Raw genomic sequence first — 17,316 nt, forward strand, 5'->3', positions numbered from 1 at the left:
TGGATACCGGGCTACAAGGCCCCCTGCTCTGACTGGGTACAGCCGTTTTTACTGTGATGTCTCAGAACATTTTTGGAATTCAGAAGAAGTTGTTTTTGTTTTGTTTTGTTTTGTTTTTTTAGCACCGGATTTATGTTCACAGATTTTACAGTTTTGACAAATCAACATGCACCAGTGAAATCTCTCTCAAAAGAAATACTCTAACCCATGCTGTTGGAAACTTTAATGTTTAATCTGTAAATTGTAGTCTTCTTGAGCTATGCCTATATCCAGTAGTATAGTATTTTATATTTTAAGTTTCTTTCAGAGGGAGATGGTGAACTTATCATGTGAAAACTCTCAGAAATCGATTATTTAAAGCAATATAGAATTTTACCACTCTGTGGCGCCAAACAATTAAAAAGAAGTTGTGCTTTTAAAGGAAGCAGTGGACCTTCTCATAAACTGTATTTTTCTTAATGTAGAGAAAGCCTTTATTAGTAACTGAAGTAACCACAGATTCTTCCATTCAAAGATACCAAAGCACAAGTACTAGATGATATTTAGATAAGATGCCATTTTTCTATAACTGAAAGACAAGCCATAAACTTGAAAGAGCGACATTTTAAGATGTGTCATGGTAATAATATGAATTGAACAGGAATGATCTTTATCCCTTCCCCTCATCCACTTAAATAAAACCTTTAAAGCTGTATTTTGTCAAGAAGTATCAAGATACTTTTCTAATTATTTTGAACAGCACCTGAAGATGATCCATTTACTTATATCACAGTTTTGTAACTGCAACTAGTATAAACAATATTATGGGAACTTTATTGCAAATCTCAAATATATACATCACCCTTCCAAAGAATCCACACAGAAATGAATTTACAGAAGATATCGTATAATCTAAGACTCTGGAATCATAAAATGTTTTCTGGAATATATTTTCCAATTGAAGACACACATACCAGTCTGAAATACTTAAACTTAAATGGTTTCAATGTTTATCTGTGTGAGAGGACCAGAAGAAGCTCCATTTGTCATGATGGGTATAAGGTTCTGATCCAGCATGTCAGAATTGTGTTCTACGTACACAGGAAAGTCTCATAAACCCAAAATTTTATACTCTAGTTGCAGGTTTGATAACCACTTGATCACCTCCAAAATGGAGCTAGTGGCATTTTTTGGATTAGCTTCCATGCTCTAGAGTAGATGTTTTGCAATATAGTGCTCATAATACTTCAAAACAAATGATGATATTGTCTAATAAGACAACCAGAAACTTAGAACTTTTTTTGTATTAAAGTCAATTACAAATATTAAAAACCACACAACGCACACATCTTTAGCCCACACCTAGAGGCTAATATTCAGAGTCCACATTAGAGAGGCAAATATTTCACGGTGTTCTGACTTTGGTTTACTTCTGTAGTGAGCCAGCTAACAGATGATCATTCCAAGGTGCAAATACCTGGTTTGGCAGTTTGCTTCTACAACATATTGTGTACGTTTTTTGCGTTCTCCGCATATATTTGCAAGACTCCACCTCGGATTTATTACTGTTTGTATGTAACTTCCATCAGTGACAACAGCAAGGAGAAACAACTCTCTTCCACACTTAGGTGTACAATAGCTTTCTGTGTCTTTGCCTGGAAGATTTATGGCTTTCCCCCTTGCACTCTAATTACAAAACAAAGTTGTATTTTGTTCTATGCATCCCAGTTGTTCTACTGGTAATTTTACTCCCTATAGTACCTGAACACTGATTCTATCCATCTTTATATACTTCGCAGATAAGGGCAGCTGACAGAAAACCCTGAATATCCCTATTCCTTCTTCCAGAATATTTTTTCATGCCTCCTTATCATGCCTCCTTAGGTATGAGCATCAAGAGCTGTGCGACTGCAGAGCATTTTTATTATCCGAGGCCAAAGAAAATGTCAATCTACAAAACAGAAAGAAATACTCATTTAGTGAACAGGCTTTGCTCTCCCTCTTGCGGTCTAAGCATGTCATTCATTTAGCCTTCGCTTCTTAGCTCAGTGCGATCTTCAATTCAAACGCTCTCCGCTATCTAGCGTGTATCTACAGAGAACAGGTCACTACTCAAGGAAACAATATGGTCAAAGTTTTCATTACACACCAATGCTGAATCATTTTGTGTAGTGTTTTCTAGGAACCATGTGACTATTTTTATTCTTTTGGCTAAATTGTTTAAAGGTTTTTTCAGTTAATTTGTTTTTAATGTAGCATGAACACTCTAGACAGAAGGTGTCGGACAGAAAACAATTCACTTCTTGCCATACCAGCAATCATGTTTTTAATATGTTTTTCAGTGATGAGTGTTTAAAAAATACATGAGGCACTTAGGAAAGTTCCAGGAAATAAAGCAGTTTCAGTGATGTTGTTTGGATAATTTAAGGTCACTGCAACCAAGTGGAAAATTGGACACTGTACTGAACTGAATAGGAAAAAATGAAATTGTGTGTATAACCAGATAGGGAATATTTGAGCTGTTAAGACCTTTTATTTTTTTCCCAAACAAAAAGAATTGCACTTTCACTGACTCACAGATGAAAGAGCAGTTTACACAAGACAACTCTGCATACCTACAGTATAAATAAACACCTGAAGAATGGTGGTGTGGTTTGTTTATGTGCCAGAAGAATCTGTAAAACATTCTGCCTTCCTAAACTATAACCCATACAAAATACAATCCCTAATCTCAGTCCAAATCAACGTGCATATGAGGAAGATCCTTGTATGTGCCAGACAAGCAACATACCAATTACTTTTTCCAAATACCTTTTAATAGTTCGGGCAGTCTTTTAGAAGAGACCGAGATGGATGGTCACCCGAGAAGCACCGGCGTCCCCTTCCAGCCGGAGGGGATGAAGAGCCTGCGGCCCGCGTGACTCACCAGCACGTGCACGTGCTGCTCCTCCCCGCCTAGTACTAAAATCCAAAGTGTGTCAGTACCTGACACGACAGCTCTCCAAGACCATTTCATCCTAGAATATCCCCACCATCACCCCGGTGACTGCACCGTTCCAACCCTCCAGTTTATACTTGTCAAATGACCTTCCACAGAAGGTGTAATTTAAATTGCTGTAAGCTCCCGTGCTGACAAATTTCAGGACAAACGGGGATGCTTCTTCCTAACGCAGTCTCCCCTTCAGGTATTCACACAAGGCCAGAAGAAAAATTCCTCACTCGCTACGGAACTTTAAAAAAGCGGGATGGGGAAGGGGCAGAGGCAGGCCACCCGTTCACACGAGGGGAGCGGAGAAAGCTCATGGCTGGTGCGGGACCCTCCCGGCTGCCCTCCGCCTGGCTCCAGCCAGCCTTCCCCGCCCAGGCCCGGCCGTGCGGCGGCCCGAGATGGTGGCTCGGCGGCTCCAGCTGCCCCCTCCGAGCCGACGCTCCCTGCCCGGCACCCCGTCGGGGCCGGACCGGCCGCCTGAGGCAGACCCTGCGGGAGCCCACCCCGCCGGCAGGACGACGAGACCGGCCCGGCTCGGCCCGGCCCGGCCCGCCCGCCCCCCGGGCAGTGTCCCCTCGGCGCCCAGCCGCTCCCCCCTCTCCCCCCGCTTCCCCCGCCGCCGCCGCCGAGCCGCGCAGGCCCCGCCCGGGCGCCCCGCCGGGGGCGGCCCCCCGCTCCTCAGTGGCCGTCGCGGCCGTCGCTCAGGCGCCCGCTCCGCGGGCCGCGGCGATGGGGGGGCGGGCGCCGAGGGGCGCGGGCAGCCGCGGCCCCTCAGCGCCCACAGCCCGGACGGCGCCCGGCGCGGCAGCGCGGCGAGCCACGGCCGGCCAGGTTTGACATCCCTTTCCTTGCCCCCCCCCCCCCCCCTTCCCTCCCTTCGCGAGCGGGGCCGGACGGCAGCGCCCGGGCCGGCCCCCGGCTCTTGCCCGGCGGGGCGGCCCCGGGGCATCGCTCCCCGGCGGCGGGAGAGCCGGCGCGGTGCCCCTCTCTCCCCCCACCCCCCGGCTCGGCCCGGTGGCTCCGTCGGGCGTCGGATGGCGTCACGCGGCGCCGTCACGGTGGAGGGTGACGCTGTGTTAGGTCACCGCCGCGCACCCCGGGGGTGCGTGAGGCGGTGTCCCCGCGGGAGGTGCTGGCGGGCCGGGGGTCGCATTCGGTCCCTGAAGGTCCGCGCTTCTCTCGTCCCGTTGGCAGTGCCATTGCCGTAGCCCCGCTACCTCCCCGAAAAAAAAGAAAAAAGAGCGAGAAGAACACAACTTCCAAACAGACACGCAAAACTAAGACGCCTTTAAAATAACTACACCATCAGCTTTCAGGATTTCACGTAGAAATTAGACGGGTACCCAGTGTGATGTCACACAGCGACCTTTAAAATTGCTGTCGTCCGGAAAAGGATGTAAAACGATCTTCTGCGCTTTAACGCTGTTCACTACCCACCTCTGACAGCGCTCTGGGGCTGAGCCGTCAGTTGTGCCCTCCGAGGAGGCAGTGAGCTGGGAGGGGGCAGCTGGGCCCTGAAATCGGGAGGGCTCTTGGGGGTCTGCGCCCGGTGCTGGTGTGGGGGAGCCCTGGCTGACATGTTGCTTCACAGGAACACCCTCACCGATGTCTAGGACGCAGCAGAAAAAACGTTTGTAAGTCAGATTTTGAAGGAGAGTTTAAATAACAGAGGCTACAGTTTGTCTGAGCACAGAATTAGGCAAAATGAGTCAAATGGAAAATAAAGTTACCAGTGTTTCGACGTGAGTAAGGGCCCTGGCCAGCAACAAACCTGAGAATGTCTTCCTTGATTCCCAAACAAGTCCACCTTGTGTCTCATCATTTCCCTTCTCCAGTCCAACCTTTATGGCTCCAAAAAACACTTAAAAGTGATGAGTTTGGGTGAAAAGGGTGGGAGAAAGGGGCCCAGGATTTGAGAGGTGTGGTCCAAATGCATTTGAGCTGGTCAGCAACAGGTTAGGATGGCGTAGGGAACCCACCGTGTGTTGCGCAGACCCACTCCTGTTGAAACAGAAGGACTTGTCATGCTTTCTCCAACAGAGAAAGGACGTGAAGAACATATGGACAGAATATGAAGTGTTTAGTTAAACAGAGCTTTTTGTTAAAAACAGAGGAAAACACTGACAGTGTGATAAGGAATATGTAAATTTTTTAACATGCTTCAAAAAGCTAGAACATTGTTCCCTCCTTCCCCCTGAAATGTATTTTGATAATTTCCAAGCAGACGGCAAAGAAAAGGAAATTATATCAATCCCTTTGGGGAGAATGTGACATTCTGACTTCTTGAAGCCTATGAAGAGGTTTATAAACTTAAAAAACGAAAAAGACGAATTTAATCTTTCCAGACTTGTCAAACTTGTCTCAATTAATTTTTGATGACATAATTAGAACTTACCACTTTAATGTGTACTTTTTTAGTTTACTTTTCAAAAGATTTTATTTTTAAAGGCTTAGGGAAAACGGAGGGTTTTGTGGTGGGAACTGGAGCAGGAAGAAGGGGAGGACTCTGTGTAGGTTTGAGTGCTGATTCAGAGTACTCTATTAAGCCAAGAGAGATGAACTAATTTTTTTCCTCCCTTGGGGAATCAAACAAGAAACAGGAAGTCATTGATTCAAAGTAAGATCATTCACTCCACAATTGTAAACAGTGTATTATGTGCCCATAAATATTTCCAGAACTCCTTGGCTTGTTGGAAAATATGAAGTAAATTATTATAATCTCTAACAAACATCCCACAATAAAAAGAGTTATTTTCAAACTTTTTATCTGTAATGTTTATACAGTGGAATATTAATTAGCTTGGACATTGAGAAAGTACTTGGCTGGACGCATTGTTCACTGCCAGAAATCCATCTACTCAAATGTTTTGTCTGTTGAAAGACAAACATTTTTAACTCCACCCTGTAATACTGTGCCCTACCAAAAAGCAAAAATTCTTTCACTACTTGAACCATTTGTGTTTTCACTAACACAAGCACTGAAATCTCCTACTGTTAACCACTCGTTGCCTGAGTTCGTCGCTGTCTTACATAGCTGTAATTAGTCAAAATGGAAAAACATTATAAAAAATTCTAAATACACAGTCTAATAGGAAATTGTCATTCCTCGTTACTTAGGAGAGCAGAATCCAGGCTGTCTGTCCAGATCAGCCTGCAGCTGAAACTTCTGCTTTCTCTGTAAGGTAGGAGAAGCTACTGCTTGGAAGTGCCACCTTCCCCCCTTCAACATGGAGACTCAGCGCAAGGAGAGAGGAGCAAGGATTAGGGACAGGACAGTGGTGAGCAACCTGGTTCCCTGACAGTCCAGGGAGTTTTCTGCCAAGAAGAGGGGAAAAGGCAAAAGGCACCGGTCGCCCAGAAGGCTTGCAGTTGAAATGAACGTGTGCTTAAAGTTTAGAATTCGGGCGTTGTCGGATTGGTTCAGGAAGCTATTTTAAAAACATGCTTAAATCCCAGTGATTCCACAGAGGTTCCCGAGTGATGGATTCCTGAATAGGGATGGTTGCAGCCTCAGGCTTAACAGCTTGAATCATAGCCTGCAGGACCAAAAGAGACAGTCAAGAATGGAGGAGGTACCTTCCCGCAGGTGATTGTGATGATCCTCTTCTTCCTTCTAACTTAAGGTATGGAATGAAAGAAAGGAAATTTAGGGTAGGTGAATGGAAGGAGAGCTTTGAGACAGCGAGTTTTTCACCTGCTTAGCTATAATGAACTGCAGAGTAATTTGAGACACTGAAAATTTAGAAGAGAACTAGAAGATATTAATGTATTAAAGAAAAGTTGAGGACTTTTGGAATCCTACTGAGGACCTTCATCTTTCTTGCGATGCTTTTCCTTTTTTCTTCCTGATGTCAGGAACAGTGGAAAAGATAAATCTGTAGGTCCCTTCCCTCTAGCTGATGAGAGTTTGGGGAAGGAAGTGGAGTGGAGCTGCTTCCTCCGACAGTGGGAAGAAGGGGAGTGCTTGAACCTAAGCTTCTGAATGACTGGAGTAGCCATGGAGAGGGGGGCTCTCAAAGACGTCCCTTATTAATCCATTCTAACTAGGTCAGGAGTTGCAGTATAGAGGTCTATATTATGCATGATTTTCCTGTGCCAGTCCCTTTCACCAGACTGAAAACAGTTGCTACTTGCCTTTCCTTGTCAGTGTCTCACTGTCCATGACAAAGGTGACAAGCATGCAGCATAACCTTATGACTGGTAATTTTGTTGTGATCTTCCAGCTGCCTTCCACTGAATTGTGTTTTTATGGCTACTTGTTATTTGGGAGATAAATTGAGTACTTAAAAGGGAATTCAAGCTTTATTTTGAAAGCCAAACCTACATGTTCAGAGCCCTGCAAAGGCCAGGGCCTTTTCTTGCAAGAGAACTTCTTGGACTTAATGATCACATGCAGCCATCCACTTACTCTCTATTAAGCTGCCTACAAATAGTTGGAATACAGGAGAGCCCAGTCTATCTGCTTACACACAGATGATTTTCTTGGCTTCTCAGACTCAAACTATGATGAGCCAGCTCTCATCCTGAATAATTTTTCCAGCAGTGCTTCTCCAAAAGGGCACTGAGCTTAATTTCCAGAAGTCATGAGCAGCTAAATGCCATTAAAAGCACAAATTTGAACATGAAACATGCGTGAATCAGGATATCCTGAGATCTGCAACAGCTAATGTAAAGGCATTGTTTTTCATGCAGGGGACCCATTAGGGACAGTTTGCTCACTTGCCTTTACATTTAGATCCATAAAGTCCCCTTTGCATCACATTAAGGATATTAAATTTTAAAGGCAATTTGATTAAGCTTAAACATCTTAAAATACTATTTAAAGAGCCATCTGCCAAACATTAACCTTGCATAAAACCAAATTTGCTACTAACTCACAGGTAGTTACACCTATATAAGGCATTTTCTTAGCAAAAGCTCAGTTCTCTACAAGCCTCTTCTATCTAAGAAAGGATATATACAGTAACTGAAGATTAAAATGTGTGATGAGTCTCTGCTTATCAAGGAAAACATATTGCAGTCCCAAAATAACTGAAGAAATTAAATTATGATAAAACTAAATATCATCATGGATTTCAGAAATCTCCCAGTTATGATAAGGGCCTTTGTAGACTACTGTACTTTCACTAAGTTTTATGAAGCTGTACATGTACTAAATTGGAGGGTGTGCTTGAGATTTATATAAAATAAGTTAGTATGTATATTAAAAAAAAGTCAGACATTAAATAGAGACCCAATTTGATGTGGGGATTTTTTCCCTTTCTTTTTCCAGTATAAATATGGCTGAACTTTCAGAGCCAGAAGTTACTGTAAACTGGAAGGAAAGATGTTTAACTCTGGAATCACAGTTAATGAAATTTCGTCTCCAGGCAAGCAAGATCAGAGAATTGTTAGCTGAAAAGGTAGGTCTCATGGTATGAATTTTAATGCTATATAAGTGATTTTATTTGATGATGGGGGCTGATGACATGTCAAGGTTTGAGATTACAAGTACTGAGCTTTTTTCAGGAGGGAAAAAAAGCATTTTAAAACAAAATACATGGAAAACAGGTATATTTTAATGCTATGAAAGAATTTTACACATTAGATTTGCCAGCAAGAAATGTTCATTTTCAAGTAAGAACACACTGGCAACTCTCCTGCAGAGAAAAATATGTATCCAGTAATCACTTTTACAACACTGAAGTTAATATTTAACAGATTTTTCTGAGTATTTAAGATGTGATTTAAGACACAAATCACTGGAGAGAAAATCCAGAAGTATTATTTTCCCCAGTATTCCTTACCACATCATATAATTTACCAGACTTGCTTTTCCTATAATAAGACATCTCCAACTATGGCTTATTATATTTGAAATATGAAAACTCCACCATTGTATTTACCTGGCAACATTTTCACAGAACAAGGCAATTAAAAGAGCATAAGGGACAACACATTCTAGAGAATCTTGGGGACTCTTTTATCATTAATATTTACACCAGTGAATTTCTAGTTAAAAAAATATTTTGTCAAAACTACTCTGTTCTTCCTAGAGCTAAATATTCCATCAATTGCTCCCCCCAAAAGAAAACTAAAATTCAGATCCTCTTATCGTACGTTAGAGTGACAACACTTATTTTATAGATTGATGTTAATGCTTCTCTTTTGTGAACCTATCTAATCTGTCTTTGAAACCATAAATACATTTAGCCCTCTTTGAATCACTCCCATTTTACTATATTTTGGTGGGGCAAAGAACTAAATAGTATTCAAGCAGGGAAAATGTGATTTTGTATTTATGAAGAACCATGGATGATGTATGCAGTTATGTGCTCTGTTCCTTTCCTAATAATGCTTAACATTTTGTTTTCTTTGACAGCTAAATTAACCATCAAGTATATTTTCATGGAGATATCTATCTTAATGTCAGGATCCTACTCAAAGTCCTTTAGATTTCTATGTTATGCAGCATTTGTTACTTTATTGACCAGTCAATAAATTTTGTAAGGTCCTTCTTGTAAGTCTTTCTAGTCAGAAAACTTTTATTACCCTGAATAACAAAATACCATCAAAAAACTTGGTTGCTTCACTGCCAAATGTCCATTACCATATGTTTGTGATTATGCTGAGCAGCATATGGCCTGAACAATTCTCTGCAGGTCTGCTCTGATAGCTGCTGGTCACAGTGGGAAGTAACCAGTCACCTACTGTTTTTATTGTTGAGCTAGTTTTTTTAAGTCATGGAGGGGCGTTCCCTCTTACCCTGTGGCTGTTTGTTTCCTTTAAAAACTTCCCAAATGCCAAATAATTATATAAACCACATTTCCCGTATCTGCAACCTTGATGATCCCCTCAGAGAACTTCAATAGGTTTGTGAGCTGACACTCCTCTTTGTAAGGGCCATTTTGACTCTTTCCTCATCTGTCCTACTTATCCATATGGCCCCTAATTCAGCTCTTATAGTTTCCACTAATTTGCTTACTACAGATGTCAGACTTACAGATAAACAGTTGGTTCAACTATATCATCTAGTTCTTGGCTGAATATTATTTGGCAGTTTGTTACTATGCATTTTATCTAGTCATGCCCTCACCTCTTCTGTGGAGGTACAAAACCTAAATTTGTCACAGACAAAAATGGAATAAAGAAATCTAGTATTTACTGGATTAGACTTTTTTCACTAAGTAGGTATTTTTTACTAAAGTGAACATGAAAGTTTACAGGAATGTAAAATAATTGTGTAATAATAGTTCTAATGGAATTGTATTTTTACAGTCGGTATTCCAGATATTTTTACTTTGGCTTGACTAAAAATACTGCTGTTAGAAAACAATGTAGTTGAAAACTTATTTTTTTTTACCCAATTGCAATTCTGAGATTTTTCTGCATAGAAAACTGTAATTGAACAGGTATTGCAGAATATTGAGTTGTGAAAGTGTGACCAGCTGTACAACTGCCATCCTTTGACATTTCATTTTAAAATTTTTTAAAATTTAGCAAAGCCCACAGATGAGTTAATAAATCATCACCATCAGTCTTAGAGGAGAACATCCATCACAGAGTACAATACTGTCTGCTTAACACTCAACAGATTATTGGATGCTTACACAGTTGGGGCTGTTAGATGTCACCTATCTCCTCTGTCTCTTCACCCCATTTGCATCACTGCTGTTTGGGATGGAAGGCAAGTGGCTAAACACTGGACATGACTTTTCTAGGGACTTTCCAGCAGCCATAACTACTATGTTTTATGCAGCTGCTGCTGATTATAATTTTGGCAACCAAAAAGTAAAGATTCATGAACAGCATTTCACAATACTATCTGTGATGATAAAAAAAAAAAAAAAGATTTTTCACTTTGTTCAATTTGCTTTTACAGGCTCTCAACTGCTAGAAATGATGTCCTCTGCATAATCCTATAGTTTCAGAAGTAGTTTCAGAAGTTAGCATTTTAAAAGAAAGCAGACTAAGAGGGATAAAATCACAAATCTTCAGCACTGTGCCTGAAACAAAGCACCCAAAGGAAAATTACTTACTGTCTCATGTGTGAGAAACATGACTCCAAAACAGATGAAAAAAGCTTAAGAACTTGTAACGTTCCTTCCTGCCTTAGCTTTCTCAGAAATGTTAGAAAAAGTGTTTACAGGAGGTAAAAATAGGAGAAATATTTTCTGTTGAAGGCCACGGGTCCAACAAGTACTCAGTTGGGATAATTTGATATATTACTCTCCAGAGCAGAGCATTAGCAGACTACATCAAAAATTACCCTTCTCCTCCCTTTGTCACTTTGACTTTTTAAGATGCACCTTTCATTCATAAACTGGAATTCAGTTGGACATGCATCAAAGACCAGTCGGAGTTCCACTAAATTAGACCATATTCATCTGCAGATTTATTAGTCTTGCACAATTCAAAATGAATTTTCAAAATAGACACTAAATTCTTAGCTGTATTTATTTGTATGTTGGTTTCAATTGTAACAATCTAGTGGTTATTTTTCACATATTTTTGTTTTTCAAATTCCAAATTATACGAACAATTCTCAGTATTTGTAAAGGAAAAGATACACTCATACTAGTTAGAAATTAAACTGCATGGAATTTTTACTCAAAAATATAATTGGCAAATAGCAAAGTGAATAATGAAGACCTGATTGACCAATACTTGATAGGCATCCTGATAGTGAGTGTGATGAGAGGAGAATACAGCTGATGTCAGCCTTTATAGGTACTTTCTAGATTTGTTACCTGTTACAGAATGAAATGAATTTGCAAAGAACACAAATAGTTCTCACTCTTACTTTGATTAGCACAGGCCTTTATTTGTGGTTTTGTTTACAATCATCTCTATGCTATGAAATGTGTACTAAAACATTGAACAATAGCACCAGACAGCATTCTATTTCAAATTAGCAGCAGAAATTACAGTATTACGGCATGACAGATATAAAGCCCTCATGGGTATTAAACTATGTAATTGTTGTAGAAAACAGAGAGAGTGATACTGTAACAAAACAGGTGATCTCTACAGGAAGGTAAGATAAAATAATTTGTGGTAATTCTCCAGTGTTCCTCCTCTGTGTGTATTTAAGAGGTATCTCTTCAAGACAGGAAAAGGAGTTCACATCCTATTACACTGGGTCCATGACTTGTCGGAAACTGCCACTGGGTTTTTGCCCTTGTATTTGTTCTATAACTTAGTCTAAAACCAGGTTTTAAAGGTTTGCTTGAATCCATCCTTTTTCAGTATTTGTGTCTGACCTATGTCCTCCTGTAAATATATCAGGGCAGTGGATTAATTGAGATACTTTTCTTATACACTGGAAATCGAATACCTTTGCAAAGTTTTTTTATTTAATAGTGCCCCTGCAAATATATGAACAATGGACAAGGGAGTCTTCAATATATTCTACTAATAGATGTGTTCTAATTTAAAAAAACAAACTATTTACTGGGTTCTGTAAGTCCTGCAAATACTCATCCTTGAACCTCAGTGGTTGAGGAGTTCAAGAAATTCGTATTATAAGTGCGTTTCAGCAGTATGGTTACCAGAACTTTAATTTTGTAGTGAACTTGGGGAGAAGAAGAGAGAGGAGCAAAGGAATATACAGTGTTTTCAGAAAACTAATCCATTCACTGTTGTTTATTTGTTTGGGGTTTCTGTTTGTTTTCATTTTGCCAAGTAAAAAGTCTGTGTTTTTAAGTCTAACATGCAGAGAAAGAGACCTTGTTGGAGTTTCAAGCAGAAGCTGCTGCTGTAAGTGGGAGAGGTCTTTACAGGAATTTAAGGAATGATGTAGAAAGTATCCCTAGTATGCCAAATTTAGGATGGCTGTGGAACTGAGTTTTAAGTAGAAGCATTTATATTAACGCAGCTTGAGTCTTACGCATATTAAGAGTTTACTAAAAAAAACCTTCACTGAATAAAAGATTACAGTATACTGCAAATTTAGTTCTAGCTAGCATTTCACATCGTAGGAAAAGTTGGTGACCCTCAGTCTTTCCATAGTAAGTACAGTTTTCACCTAAAATATCTGCAGCATCAGGTACAAAGTTAATGTTTTTCCTATCACTAAGAAACCATATTAGTAGAACTACATAGGTATGTTAAATTTCCTCTTGGGCAGTCTCCACTGCATTTCTTTTTTGTCAGACCCCATAAGAATTGAATATGGCACTCTCCCAAATGTTGCATTATGGGCTCTCCGGTAGTGCTCAACATTCACATGTATGTCTCCCAGTTTGTTTCCTTCAGTGCTGAGAGTCATTACTTTGAGCTTTGAATGATTTTTAACAAATATAAATGATTAAGAGAGAGGATTCTTTTCAATATGTATTGAGTTGTTTGCTTTTAATCTTCCATTTGGATATTCTCTGTATACGTGCTGAGCTGGCAACGGAGTGTGTACATGACATGCAGTAATATTTATACTTTCTGTACAGATTATGAAAATTGAATGATAACTGATTTTTAGGCCAAATACTATTTCCAGCATAGTCAAAAGCATAACACATGCCTGAGTTTTTCTTACAAACCAACACCTAATTCCATGTTTCACTGTATTTTTATTCATTTCACAGGCATATTTATGGTATGTCATTTGACATTTCAGAATGAAGCAAGTGCGCTGTGTTTTGTTATCTGTGTCATGACAATTTCAAGATTAATGTTTTCAGAGGAAAAGTCCATAACGCATTTGACTTGTGCAGTGATTGCCAGTATGAAAATTATAAAAAAAGCACAATGAGTATTTCCATTCGCTTTCAAAGGATTATGAAGGGCAAACGGGAGCAAAATACTGTAGTACCAAAATCATTAAAATGGAGGTTATTTTTCAGTATTTCAGTTGCTCTTAAAAAACTTGTTATGAAAAATAACTCAAATGCAATTAGGAAGATACACACAGGAGAAAGCAAGGAAAGTTAAAGTTTATGTGATAAGGGTCTTAGGTTTATTTATACCTTTTTAATACCTATACCTTTTTCCCTATAACTCTATTTTTATCCCTTGTCTAAAATTTTATGCCATGCCTTTTTATAATAGTGGGTTTTTTTTTTTTTGTTTCACTATTTTTCTGTGTCTTAAACCTACATTTTTTCTAGGGAGGGTGACGATTTGAGGGGGGAGGAGAGGGAAGAGAACTTGGGAAGCAATAAATTAGCTGCTCTTGCAGAGGCATGAAAAAGCACAGCCCTTGCTGTGAGGCCAGAGGATGAGTATCTTCCCTCTGGTGGGACAGAGACAAGCGTATCTGTACTATTCCAGCGCACCTGAGATGGGTAAGTGGATGGAAGTTGTGGAAGCTGTGATAGTGGGCAGGCACCTGTGCAGACCCTTAGCTGATCTAATAATTAGCAGTTCATCTGTAGGAGCTACAAGATGTTTTTTCTCCATTTTTCATGGAGGAAACTCTTTTTGCACTTAGAAATTATGCATTTAATTTCCACTCCCTCACGGAGTATTTTCAGACTTTAAATATCTGTTGTCATGTCTTCAAACTACATTATGCTGCCTTACATTTATTTCTGAAATCTCTTGCTCCTTTACTATCTGTGTTTCCTAGGTGTCCTATACACTTCAATTTCATGAATAAATTCAGTTTCAGTCAAGTTTTTAATTTTTTAAACTTAGGCAGTGAGTGGTGCCTTTGATTCTTAAGCCATCACCTCTCAGGCAGTGGCACGGGAAACAGGCCTCCTATTTCACATGTTCGTGTTGTGGCTTTAATCAGAACTCACAGTCCAGCGAGACAGAAGTAGCAGAATTTCAACTGCAGTACAATGATCAAAACAAAACAAAGCAGGCAGCTGCCTTTTAACACAGATGACCAACCAGTTGTTGATACATTTCTCTTTTCATTTTAAGCACTATATGATACTTCTTTTTCCCTGCCTGACAGAGTGCTCTGGTACATTCTTCCATCTTGCTGAACAGTATCTTCACTTCTTTCAAGATTTTAAATGTTATGATAATGTCTGTTTGTGCTAGAGTGGCAATCTACATCATTTGTATTTGATTGTGTCTCTGCAATTTAACTATCAAGGCAAGATCTGAGTTGGAAAAGACAAAAGCCAGAAAGAGTGAACATTCCTAGTATTTTACCAGGCTTAGGAAAGTCCTGTGACTGACGTTGGGAAAAGCACAGTTATTCAGCCAACATTACGTGCTGCTTATTTGTCCTTCACTACACTGCCTCCCCAAATCCCACTGCTGAATTTAACTTTTTAAAGTCTGTATGTTTACTGGCAGCTGTCCTAGACTACTAATTCTAGAAGAGTTCCCCTCCCTGGGCTTTTCTGTTTTATATTTTTAATTCATACAGTTTCCAGAAGAAATCATTAATTTTACTACAATGAACTCAGCTGAAATGTGAAAGATTGTTTTTTCATATGTATTTTCACTCATTTAGCAAGCACTAGGAAAACTTTTTGAGCTAAATAAATATTCTTAAAATCATGTTTAAATATTGAAAAGAACTTGAAAGAAGTAAAATATAACTCAGTGGTAAAACTGGTCTCATGTCATGGAGATTGATAAAAATTTTGAGCCTGATTTTTTTGGAAACTGAACAGGTGGAGACTGATAATTTTTGTCGGTTTCCTTTTGTTCCAAGGAAAGGTTTTTGTGCTAAACATAGTTCATGCAAATGAGCTGAAGCGCTAAAAAGGAGAGTTAAGAGAGACTTGCAATTAAGTGCCTTTTTCCTAACGAGGAGAGCAGTGCCAGAAGTTGCTGCAGTTAGAAGCGGACAGTATTGTGGTTCTGCACATCAAGACTGCAGAGCTACTAGCCATCTTCAGAAGAAGCAGGAATGTATGTATGTGTATGTATGCGTGTCTGTATACATACATATATATATATATATATATATATATAAAGTTGTCATCAAAAGACTGAAATTGCTTTTGCACTCCATATTTCTGACCACAATTGAGGCAGAGAAAAGAGATAATCCCTGTGGTGAACAGTCTGTACAGAGAAAGAGATAAAGAGGATGAGTTGGTTAGATGGCAAATTTGCAGAGGAATAGTTGACACTGCTTTGTTCATGAGAAGAATTGTGGCCTTTTACCTTTTAATTGGTAATAAAAATTGAGAAGATGAGAGAAGGAAAAAACGGGAGTGCACTGAAACGTGGCAGCTTGCAAGCTGCCAGGTTGTGAGCACTAAACTGAGTTTTGCAGTAGTCATAACCTGGGTGAGGATTCAGGTGGGATTTGAAGGAAAAATAAGATTGTAGATTTGGGGATTTAAGCCAGATAACTAATTGTTTCATCTAAAGATTATTTTTTTTTTTTTATGTAGGAAATAATAACAAACAGTAAAATTCCATATACTATGAACCAGTAAAGTAGTGAAGAAAATTCACCATGCTTGATCTGTGCGTAGCCTAAGGAACATTTGAGCCCAATTAAGACTTCAGCATTATTAGCCTTTTTGGGGAGATCTATCACAAAAGGAAGATTGGGTTCAGAAAGCAGTTCTTCACTTTGATGACTAAATCCTCACTGTTAAGAAATACTTTTATAGGTTTCGTCTTGTTTTAGGGAAAAGCTTTTGTGCCAGAGTATTCAATTTCATTTTTTTACTGAAGGCATATTTAATTTTATAAATAAAGGTAGGTCTGAAGTATCACTTCGTAGATTTATGAGACAAGATGGATTTCGATTAATCAGTTAAAATGCAAAGCTGTTCTATAAAAAATAAGTGTTTCTAATTATTGTGTTACCTTTGGTATAAAAATATCATCCAGTAGAGAACAACATATATCTTACCCAAGGCATGTGCTAATTCCTTCTATGTTCCTGTTTACTTTTCCTCTGAAATACTAATATCTTGATTTTACATTTCTATTCTTTGGTTGTTTTGTCTATGTGACTTAATTGGTCAGGTCATATTTTAAAGTTTGTTGTAGTTTATAAAGATAAAGCACTGTCCTTATGGAAGATACAGAATATATAGAAGAGAAATCAGTGTTAAGACAGAAGGAATAATGTTTGAAAATATGGATGGAACATAAACAGCTTTTTAATAAATGATTTACAGAAGTAGGAGTATTACTGTGTTTTCCTAAGCTAAACCACCTTAAGAGAGACCTTTTTGTATAAGGAGTATGTCATGCTTCCAAAACAGTTTTACCATTGCTTTTAAATAACAAATATATGCAAGGCTTTATACATGTATAGATTTGGCATACCATATTTTAAAACATGAAAACTAGTGGTTGACAAAGCCACTATCAAACAGATGACTACCTCTTAAGCAGTACTAGCTCTTTTCTTAAGGAAATGAAGAGATCTGTTGAAATATTTGGGTTTAATCATGGGAATGTAGAACCAAAAGGGGAAACCTTGGTCACATGCACTG

At 39.4% G+C, this 17,316-nt stretch overlaps 1 protein-coding gene across 3 annotated transcripts in view; it reads left to right on the top strand.

Moving 5' to 3' along the window:
- The first annotated feature begins 3,712 nt into the window (after window positions 1-3,712).
- PLEKHH2 (pleckstrin homology, MyTH4 and FERM domain containing H2) overlaps window positions 3,713-17,316 on the top strand; it is a 55,159-nt gene continuing 41,555 nt past the window's right edge. The window contains exons 1-2 of one of the 3 annotated variants that reach the window (XM_042789814.1): window positions 3,713-3,799; window positions 8,241-8,370. In XM_042789814.1, the coding sequence (XP_042645748.1) occupies window positions 8,248-8,370 (123 nt within the window). In that variant the 5' untranslated portion in view covers window positions 3,713-3,799; window positions 8,241-8,247. Of the gene's footprint in view, window positions 3,800-8,240; window positions 8,371-17,316 lie in introns of those variants that run through there. The other 2 variants (XM_042789813.1, XM_032989470.2) reach the window with 2 other exon arrangements.

This window comes from Tyto alba, unplaced genomic scaffold (genome assembly GCF_018691265.1).
Source record: "Tyto alba isolate M040663 unplaced genomic scaffold, T.alba_DEE_v4.0 Super-Scaffold_16, whole genome shotgun sequence".
Lineage (NCBI taxonomy): Eukaryota > Metazoa > Chordata > Aves > Strigiformes > Tytonidae > Tyto > Tyto alba.